General features: G+C 39.0%; 1 protein-coding gene across 1 annotated transcript; it reads right to left on the reverse strand.

Moving 5' to 3' along the window:
• Positions 1-1686: 1686 nt before the first annotated feature.
• On the reverse strand, positions 1687-8990 carry LOC135481990 (myosin-2 essential light chain-like). Its single transcript, XM_064761797.1, has 6 exons — positions 8914-8990; positions 8789-8816; positions 6482-6619; positions 5037-5201; positions 2508-2585; positions 1687-2121 (listed from the first exon to the last, which is right to left on the reverse strand). The coding sequence occupies exons 1-6, from the start codon at positions 8914-8916 to the stop codon at positions 2093-2095; spliced, it is 441 nt and encodes a 146-aa protein (XP_064617867.1). The 5' UTR covers positions 8917-8990; the 3' UTR covers positions 1687-2092.
• Positions 8991-10800: the final 1810 nt, after the last annotated feature.

A 10800-nucleotide genomic window follows, 5' to 3' on the forward strand; every position in this document is an offset into this window, starting at 1 on the left:
GGTACGCGAGGATGGTTTTGCTTCGCATCCCGTTGATTTTAGACAAAATTCATTCACAAGATGATTAACACACCTTCACCGTTTAATGAGATCACTTTGAATCAAAATTTCCTTGGTTGAGTGCGACATACCTGGCCAAGTTATTTGGTTTCTGCTTTCTTTTCCACTGCCTTACAACCGTGCCATATAAAAACAAACATAAGAGGAATCACAACCAAGTTCGATCTAGTAATCACTCCCTATCCTTGTCAGCTATGGTAAATGACCCCAAATTTTGCCAGTGATCTAGTCACATATTTTGCTTCATCCTGAGAACTCTACTGGTCTTTGATAAATGTTACGAGGCTTATTTTGGAAGGTAGGGTGATATCCTTCTGGGAAAATGTTAGTTTCAGCACCTGAAGTTATGTTTATTTTCCTATGAAAATGCCATCTTCTAATGAAACTTTAGCAGGCCGTTTACTGTAATTAGTGACGTCAGTATTGGAAGAGCCTACTTCATCTGACATTAGCGAGACCCGATTTTAGCTCCTTATGGGGATCTTAGTGCCAATAATCGGGCAATGGAACTCGTGGGGCCCTTAGCATTCATTAAATGCACTTGTCTTCTGCCAATATGATGTGCAAGTATGTCAGTGACTTGCCAAAGCTGAGTGGTTTAGTCCAGACACTGCAGTTTTCTCCACCCATAAACCCAAATATAAATGAAGAACCATTGAGTACCGTGATAAACGTCAACCAAATAGATAAATATTTATCTGATTGGTGTTTTATGCTGTACTCAAGAATACTTCACTTATACGACGGGGGCCAGCATTATGGTGGGAGGAAACCAGGCAGAGCCCGGGGAAAAACTCACAACCATCCGTACGTTGCTGACAGACTTTCCCAATTACGGCCAGGAAGGAAGCCATAATGAGCTGGATTTGAACTCACAGTGACCGCATTGGTGAGAGGCTTCTGGGTCATTACACTGCGCTAGCGTGCTAACCAACTGAGCCACGGAGGCCCCAAATAGATAAATAATTAGCTTATTGGCATAAAAGATAATACTTGTGTGAACATTTACGCAGCCTATCCTTCTTCCTCCAATATATGTTTGCCTATCTGTACATCACACATGGGAAAGGTTTGTCAGAAAATTACTGCATCTTTCAACACATTGGTGGTTTACCCCAGGCACTTCGGTTTCTCCACACATAATACTACCTGCCATTATGAAGTGAAAAATTCTCAAATATGACATCAAACAACAACCAAATCAATTAACAAACAAATGAACAAATCAGTAGATGGTAGCCGATTCTTGCAACACCAAAAGTTATTATATACAGCAGCCACTTGGTTAAAATCCTACCTGAGACTATTACTTGCCCAGGCATAATGCGTAGACTAGTTCATAAGTGCTGATGTGCACTGGTTTTTGGTTATTGAAACTCCAGCAAACTTTTCTATGAAAGAAATTTCACACATACTGCATCTCATAAAGCCTCACAAAATTTGAATTTGCCAAAGCATCTAGTTGGACCATCTTTTCTAATTTATTTCATAAGGCTATTCCGTTGAATGTCACACTTCAATATCACGTCAATATCTGTATTCTTGTATTTCAAACTCACCATTGGTCCATTTCACCAATCAAAAAATCAAACATAAAAACCATGATATTAAAAACAAGCAACAAGCTTTTCTTTAGTAAAATTAATATTTCACTATTGTTTATACGAAATGTTAAATGCAAAAGAGCATTACTTGTACCCAGTAAGTGTAGAAACCACATCGTAGTACATGTGTTAAAAGTAGAGGAGAAAAGGGAGAATAGTGTGGTCCTATAATAATGGAATGATACAAATCACAACTTCAGAGCCCACTGTAGAGATGAACAGCTAAACTGACTCAGTATAGAGAAGAACTACCTACTCATGCTGTGTACACTCAGTTGCAAACAGCAACAAGCTAAACAGTTAACACTTACAGTAAAAACATAGTTAATTACAGAGACATTGTTAATATTTTTAAAGTCAAGAGCTCAGGCATTTGATGATAAAACAGTTGATGTGCAGGCACAAAGATGTGCAGGCACAGGATCTCTTCACCCATTCATAACCATTCGGATAAACTCTGTAAACATAACAAAAAATCAATATTCAATATTGTACTCAATAGGAGACAGTCCAATAGCATATTGCGCAGTAACAATGAATGTGTAACATATGTATCAGCTATGGTTAGGTGAATAGAATGCACCTAATGCCCCAAGACCGCATATAGTTCACAGTATCACATTACAAAAGGAATGACAGGGAACTATGTCCTTGGTGACCTATAGTATGTTTTTCAAAGAATAACAGTCAACATCAAACAACCACCAGCTTGAGTCCAACATTTCTCACATTTTTATGTCATATATTAAAGCTGTTTGCTTTGACAACTGATGATTTTATACTTTGTGAAAACACATACAAGACCTATTTGAATATATCAAACTTAACTACAGTAAAACTAACCTTCATAATTGACATTGCCTTCCTTGTCTTCCATGCCTTGTAACAACTGGTCTACTTCATCTTCTGTTAGCCTCTCTCCTATTAAAATACATTAAGAACATAAGTACATGTAATATCTGTGAAACACAATACTGTTTTTACCATACACTGGTTAACGTAGTAATTTTGTGCTCTTAGGCGAGATCTACTTTTATTTGTCATTTACAGGCGAGCCAACTTTGAAAGAGAGGGTGTATGTAACTTCCGATTTTCCAAGTAGGCGGAACCATAGAACACATTTCCCCCCCCCCCCCCAAAAACTCAACAAATCACGGGGCCTCGGTGGCTAAGTTTTATAGCGCTAGTGCAGCGTAATGACCCAGAAGCCTCTCCCCAATGTGGTCACTGTGAGTTCAAGTCCAGCTCACGCTGGCTTCCTCTCCTGCCGTAAGTGGGAAGGTCTGCCAACAGCCTGCAGATGGTCGTGGGTTTCCCCCGGGCTCTGCCCGGTTTCCTCAAACCGTAATGCTGCCCGAAGTTGACTGGGTGAAAGCGGGTGAAGAAAAGACATGGGCATATATGTATACACAGGCCGACATATACAGAGATTATTTCCTTCATAGTTATACAGGACTACTTGGTACGCAAGTAGATGTAGGCTAACACATAAATTGCCCCAAAACATCCTAGAATTATTTCAGCTCTTCCGCAAGAGGAATGGATTTGAATGAAGTTAATACATTTATTTCACATCAACACGTGTGGGGTTTATTTCAATAATTCACCCACTGACAATTTTATTCCACGCTTTTCATTTCTTGTGCTTTGATTTATTTATTTATTTGTTTTACGCTGTACTCAAGAATACTTCACTTATATGACGGCATCTAGCATTATGGTGGGAGGGATCTGGGCAGAGCCCAGGGGAAACCCACAACCATGCGCAGGTTGGTGGCAAACCTTCCCACTTACGGCTGGGAGGAAGCCAGCCTGAGCTGGACTGGAACTCAAAGCGACCGCATTGGTGAGAGGCCTCTGGGTCTTGTGCTTTGATAGCAGGGGTTGCAGTATTATTTTTTTCTATGGTAACCTGCCTGATGCCACACTTAAATTTTTTTTTACCTGTCTAAACATTTCTTGGCACGTACAAACTTGTTAGCAACTGCCGTCTTTGGGCTAAAGGATGATAAAACGGCTGTTGATATGGGCTAAATTCAAATGTAGGACATTTTGTATTCCATTGCATTAGCTTCTCTCTTCCAGAAATCATAGGTACGTGTATGTGTCAGGAACTGGACCCTCGATGATACTTTAACACTGCAGACTGACGATTCGTGGAGAATTGAAATAAGACGTTTGGGAGCGACATTAGGATGATCTTGTGCAATATAAAATCAGAACTTGCAGTATAGTAACCAAAATGACCATTTTTAACCCTTTGCTACACATTCATGGCAAATACTGGAGAAAGTCACAAAGACAAATATCGCGGTAAGCTTTTTCCACGGCTATGGGTGGTGGCACAGGAGTTTTTGCTGTATAACTATAGTGTCTGAAAACTAACACATGTTGGAGAACGTTGAGCACATGGTTCAGTGTGGAAATCCATCTTTTGATTTCGACAGGATTGTCTGCTTTAAATATCGCATGTACGCTAGTTTTCAGGAACTCAACTCGTATAACTGAAATATTCTTGAGTACGGCGTAAAACACCAGCCAAATAAAATGAATTATTTAATTAGTGTTTTATGCCATACTCAAAAATAATTTACTTATACGACGGCGACCAGCATTATGTTGGAAGGAAACCGGGCAGAGCCCGGGTGAAACCCACAACCATCCGCAGGTTGCATTATAGATGGGAGATACCGGGCAGAGCCCGGGGGAAACCCATGCCTATCTGCAGATTGCATTATGGTGGGAGATACCGGGCAGAGCCCGGGGGAAACCCATGACCATCTGCAGGTTGTATTATGGTGGAAGATACCGGGCAGACCTTCCCACGTATGACCGGAGAGGATTTTTTTTTTTTTTTTTTGATTGGTGTTTTACGCCGTACTCAAGAATATTTCACTTATACGACGGTGGCCAGCATTATGGTGGGAGGAAACCAGGCAGAGCCCGGGGGAAACCCACGACCATCCGCAGGTTGCTGGCAGACCTTCCCACATACGGCCGAAGAGGAAGCCAGCATGAGCTGGACTTGAACTCACATCGACCGCATTGGTGAGAGACTCCTGGGACATTACGCTGCGCTAGCGCGCTAACCAACTGAGCCACAGAGGCCCCGACCGGAGAGGACAACAGCGTGTTGATATTATTGAAAACATTAACATATCTTGCTTTTAAACATTATATATCACAGAATTTTACTCTCAAACACTTTTGACAATAATGTTCTACATGTTTATTAAAAGCAGCCTAATAGTTCTGTTTTCTCCACTACTGTAAAAAAATTACTCACTATGAAAACAGCTCCAATTTCTGTTGGAAAAGGTCAAAGAGATTTATGTATGAACAAAACTCCAGAGTTTTAGTATGGTAACTCACCCAAAGATGTCAGCAGATGTCGTATCTCTGCACATCCAATGCAGCCATTTTGTTCCCGGTCAAAAACTTTAAAGCCTTCCACAAAATCCTCAAATCCAAGAGGGTTTTTCAGCTTACCAATAGCTTGGAAAATTGGCAAAAACTGTTCAAAGGAAATTCTTGTTTCTGAAAGAAATTTCAAAATTATGACAGAATATTAAATCCTATAGGAAAAGTAGGGTAAACATTTGATGATTAACATTGACCTGTACTATGCTATTTATGCTAATGTTTCAGGTATTTACACATATGTATTTCTCAGCTTGTACTTTATGCTTTACCCCACAGTATTTACTTATTTCTTTGTGTTTTTCCACCAGACTGAAGAATACTTCAATAATACGATGGCGGAGGCCATCATTATGGTGGTACTTAAAAATGTATCACTTTTATGGCTTTATGAGTTTATGACTGGGCAAAACTGGTCATAGCGTCAGGGAGAAAACCTTACCACTTGAGCAAATATCTGAGAAATATTTACTTCTATGACAACAGTTATGTTTATGTACGCATTTATGCAAGATTAGGGTTTTATGGCGAATTTAAAAATTTTTCAGTCATTAGGTGTGTGTACTTCATACTCTATGTTTTCTTGTGGCAGGGCGAGTCAATGCTGCTGAAGTGCTACAGCCACTGAGGTAGACAGACACCAGACATGACACCCAATCCAGTCATAATATACTGACACCAGGTAACTCAGTCACATTATACTGACACCAGGCCCATCAGTCCTGTTTCCTTACTCTAGCCTCCCAGTGCTGAGGGTCATGTGAGGCTGTAACAAGTGTCATTTTTAGACTTTGGTAAGAACCAACCCAGGTTGTCTGTGGGTGAACCACTGCACTTTCCCAGGTACCTGATAAGCCCACTGTCCTGAGACCAAAGCTGAGCCAGTGAGGCCTGACTCCAGCCAGAAACATCATTTTTTGGGAAAGAGGTAAAGGGTCTAACTTAAACGAAAAGACAAGTAATATAATTTAAATAAGTATTTAGGATGAATGGTGAAAACAGGCATTTTTTTCTGACATTCTAGGTAAATCAATTTTTAAATCAGGTAATCTTGCGACAACACTGGATATGTCACATTAGACCAATCCGAAACACAAAGTTACATCACCCGTACCCTACGAACAGTTGGCTACGAGGCAGGACATGGTTTGGGTAATGTAAGCTGAAACAGCTACGTCTTCGGGTCATTGAAATAACTCACACCTGATTGGTTAAAACTGATGATATGCTGGTTCACGCACTGGTTTTTTGCTTACTTTGAACTGCGACATTTCGGGTGTACAACATCACAGAAGTATAAGGTTATGCATTTTAAATTCGTGATTGGGGTACTAGATGGTCAGGTCTTGATTTTAGTTTAAAGTTACTGTTCATGACTGTCTGAGGCGTTAATTTACCTGGGTCTTTTGGTCCATACTTCCTCACTTCTGCCTCTGTGGGATTCTGGTTCAAAGCCCTCAGGACATTTCCCAGCTGAGAAGCCTCAATCTTGTCATCGCCACGAGTATCAAACAGGTTAAACGTTTCCTGGTATTCTGGTAGAACAAAACAATAGTGTGTTCTAAAATCTTAGAAGGGGGATTCAACTAACACCTAGTTTGGGCTACTTCTGTAGCAGTCAAATTTTGATTAAGTGGTCATTAATAAAGTTTTTGCATGATTGTCCATATATGGATAAATCAATTAATTGATTGGGATTTAGCGCATAAGAGTATTTCATGTTTATGTAATATTGGTGGAAGAATCACAAGAGCCCATATTTAATAATGAACCGCCTTGCTGACCTGGATAAGTAACTACATGTGGCATTTTCCCCTTATCAACTTACTGATTGCTAGTCTGTTTTTTTCCTTTACAAACAATTCAGTGACATAAGTGATGTATTAGTTTTTCATTTTCCAGTACTTATGTCTGTGTTAAGATAAAAGCTGACAGAGTTGTACTGCCAGACTATAAGCCAGATCAGAGACTCAACCATACTGGCTAATGTTATCAAGGCCAGTACTATTTGTTCCATTTCCCTTCCATTGCAGAATTGGCAAAACAGGTAATTAAACATATTAAGGTTAAAAAGAGATTTTCTTGGTTCAACATATCTTAGCTATTCTGAATCTAAAAAAGTTTGCTCTTTTTGGTTTTGTTACGGTACTTCAAAAAAAATGTGATATTTTTATAACGATTTTTATAAATATGCAATGGTATATGGGACTTCAAAACAGCTGTAAACCTTGCCTTAAGCTACACTTTTAAAAATACGGCCTACTTCTGCATACAGTTAGGCCAGATGATATTAGATCAGCTTGTAAACACACTATATTTATTTTAATGAATCATCATAGTGAATTTCAGAGATGGATTCCAAGCTTGAAAACAACTACACATATCACTCAGATATTAACACCATTATAGCTGGTCACTAATCATTACATATACATACGTTTAAAGGTTTGTATAACTATTTTCCTATGAAAGTTCAAACTGTGACACACTCACAAACCATGTGACTAAATATTTAATCTTATTTAAAGCGCACCTGCCAACTAAGGCCATTTCAAAAAATATTTATTTACCAGATTAAAAATTTAGCGCATGTAGTAACACTTTTCACATACTTCAACTATGTCTAGATGTTTGGAGAAGCATATTACATTTACTATCAAAAGCTACCTTCTTGTTGAGGGATAAGAAAACTTCGGGAGCCAGATGTTCAAAGGTGTATTATAACTTAAGCTCAGTATTAACTTTAGTACAGACTAAAATACCATTTGATTTGCATTGGTATGATACTGGTATTAGGATTGAAGCCTGGCTCTCTTGAATTGGCTCCTGGTATTTATATGATTAATAGCTTCTGATATTTGAATGAGGAGTTCGTCACTCTTTCAAGTATTTAAATTGTAATCATAAAATGTTCAACTTGATAGGACATGAGTAGCCATCAGAAGCCGGTTGTTCCTTCCGATTTCCTTGATTAATATGAAAACTTAGTTCAATTAAACTTAATGTTGACTGGTGATATTTGTCAAATACTGCCACAATCTACATGTATATTTAATGAGGACCTGTCAAATGCCGTCAGCATGACATGTTCCTGTTCCAGCTCATCATAACGACGTCCTAACAAAAATAGTGCGACGCTACAACAGAAACTAACACAATGTAATGGTGTAGGCTACAATCCATTTTTCATGTAAGAATGGTTCAAAGTCCTTCTTCACACCAGCATCACCTCACGGGATTAAAAACATATACTGCCTCCCCATTTAATTAAACTGGTCAAAACAAAAACAATCCATTAACATTTAACTTAGCTCTGTGAATACACATATACTAATTTGTGCATGATTGCATATTTTAATATTATAAGTGAAACATGCACAGCATGTGTAAATCGGGCTTAAAAATGTTACGAAGAAAATCAAGTCACAAAACCAGCTTGTTTTCATAAGCCTACAGGAAAAGCTGAACAAGTGTCAACTGACATTAGGCCTATCTGTAACTATCTACTGACTAAATTAGTATAGTTTAACAGACAATAATTACTCTATGCTATTTGCCATTTACATGTACCAATGTTAAAGTGGCATTCCGGGCATAGTTTGATGTGTCCAGCCACACACTACTGTACTAGAACACTAACTATGTAAGAATGCAGTAAAAAAAAGGTGGGGCACTCAGTTCAAGTTACCTCACTCAAAACTTACCGGCGATCTGGTCCTCAGAGATCTTCGACTGCAACATGAAAGAGGAGGCGGTAAATACAGGAATATTAACACAGGGAACAAACGAATGGTTCACTTATATGTTACGATAAAACCAACAAACTTACCATTTTGGTGTTGTCCTGTGTGTTATGAGCTTTACAGTGGTTAAGAGTTGAGGCTATCCTACAACGTGAATCACTTCCGGGTGTCGCAATGCGCATGGACAGAAATGACGAATTTTGGCGCCACTTTCGAGCAGGTGAACGTCACCGAAAACACACCATTGAAAACACCATTGAAAACGTATAGATTTCATGCATCATTATAGTGTTTGTAGCGATTAACCTTGTCAAATATCACACCTTGGCTTTGAGAAAGGCACAACTCTGTTTCATTTTGATGTTAAATTATGCGGCACCGACGCGGATCCAGGAGCTTTAAAGCGATTCTTTACCAATGCTCGATAGGCGTAGGCCTATATGTCTCTTGGTATCTCGGTCAGTAAGCTTAAGAAATAATGTTCGCGTCAGGGTAGTCTAATGGTAGTTTTACATCAAATTGATGTGGAAGAGTTTATATTTTAGGTCGAAGGCGAAGCTTTATTCAATGTAAACAACAACCTCTATCCACCCATAGAACTACATTACACCCGTCCAGAAGTCAAACCCTTCTGTCTCGTGATGGGGAGTATCTAACGACTAATATAATGTGCACTTGGCATAGAGCCAAGCAGTACGTTGTATGTAATAAAAAGGAATCGAAGGGTAATAGAATTAATGATTTGGGCAAAGTAACCATAACATACATGCAAGACTCGGATTTTAATGAAACCTTGTGAACAGCTTCAAATAACTGGCCTGGCAGAGGGACATGTATATTAATCTATTAGGCATATATTTTGGCGGTTATTTGCACCTCCAGGTGCGACATTTTTTTTTTTGGAACAATTCATCACCATGGCGACATATGACCCTAATATGCATGGATTATAGTTATTGTCCCTTTTGCCCTCGGTGTGGGAATTTTAGTATGGATAAGTTTGCTCGGTGCATGCCTTCTATATAGTTACATAGGCCTATGTAGGCCTATGATCCTTTGAAAACAAACATGGGCTAAAGAACATGTGTATATATATATATATACACATACAGTGTTACCGGTTACAATTAAGACACTTGTGCGTGTGCATGAGTGAAAGTCACAATCGTATGTAAATTGGATCCATGTAGGCCTACATAGACATATAGTCATACAGAATAGTCTATTACGGTGCGCATATTTATGTGCACGTGTATGCATGGTAAGTTATATATAAGCCTACATTCAGGGCAGAATACAGACTTTAACTCAGATATTCATGGTAATTATAGGGCATGCTCAAAGTCCTGTCATAAATATTCATGGCGAATGAAACGTCGAATATATAGGCCTACATTTTCGCAGGATTTGGCGTATATATCATAGCTGACCCTTTCGTTTATCATTTCCCTACCATGTACAGGGAGTGCCAGAGTTAAGATATGGTAGAACTTGTTCTGCTTATAAAGCGTCCCGAACCTTAATTTTAGTAACCAAGAACTGTTTAAAAACGCTTCTCCCGCTATCTGAAAGGCAAGAGCTCCCCGGATGGTGTAGCTCCTCTGCTTCAACATATATTATATTCGGACAAAAAAGTCATCCAGCTCTAAAGGAGCCCTGGATATTAGGTGAACTGACAAATCCGTCACTCACAGACCCACATCAGGCCGCCATATACATGTATAAAACGCCCTCAAAGGTTATAGGCTCATAGGTATATAATTTATATGAATTTACTACTTTAATTCATATAATATGTGAAATGGAACACATAATTATAAGGAACTCTTGGACTCATACTCGTCTGAAGGCCTTTATTTGTGTTAGTCACGCCCACCACTCCGATTGCGACTTTACGTTCCTGTTATATGCTACATTGCAGGTTTGGGTTTTTAACACAACCAGACTGGTGTGAGCTAAAGCTGACCCAAGAG

This window comes from Liolophura sinensis, chromosome 1, assembly GCF_032854445.1.
Source record: "Liolophura sinensis isolate JHLJ2023 chromosome 1, CUHK_Ljap_v2, whole genome shotgun sequence".
NCBI classification, from domain to species: domain Eukaryota; kingdom Metazoa; phylum Mollusca; class Polyplacophora; order Chitonida; family Chitonidae; genus Liolophura; species Liolophura sinensis.

Excerpts from the sequence above, each read along its gene's own strand:
- LOC135481990 (XM_064761797.1), bottom strand. Across the intron at positions 6,620-8,788 it reads CTCTGAGGACCAGATCGCCG|AATACCAGGAAACGTTTAAC; the intron begins GTAAGTTTTGAG and ends TTGTTCTACCAG. Across the intron at positions 2,586-5,036 it reads ACATCTGCTGACATCTTTGG|GAGAGAGGCTAACAGAAGAT; the intron begins GTGAGTTACCAT and ends GTATTTTAATAG.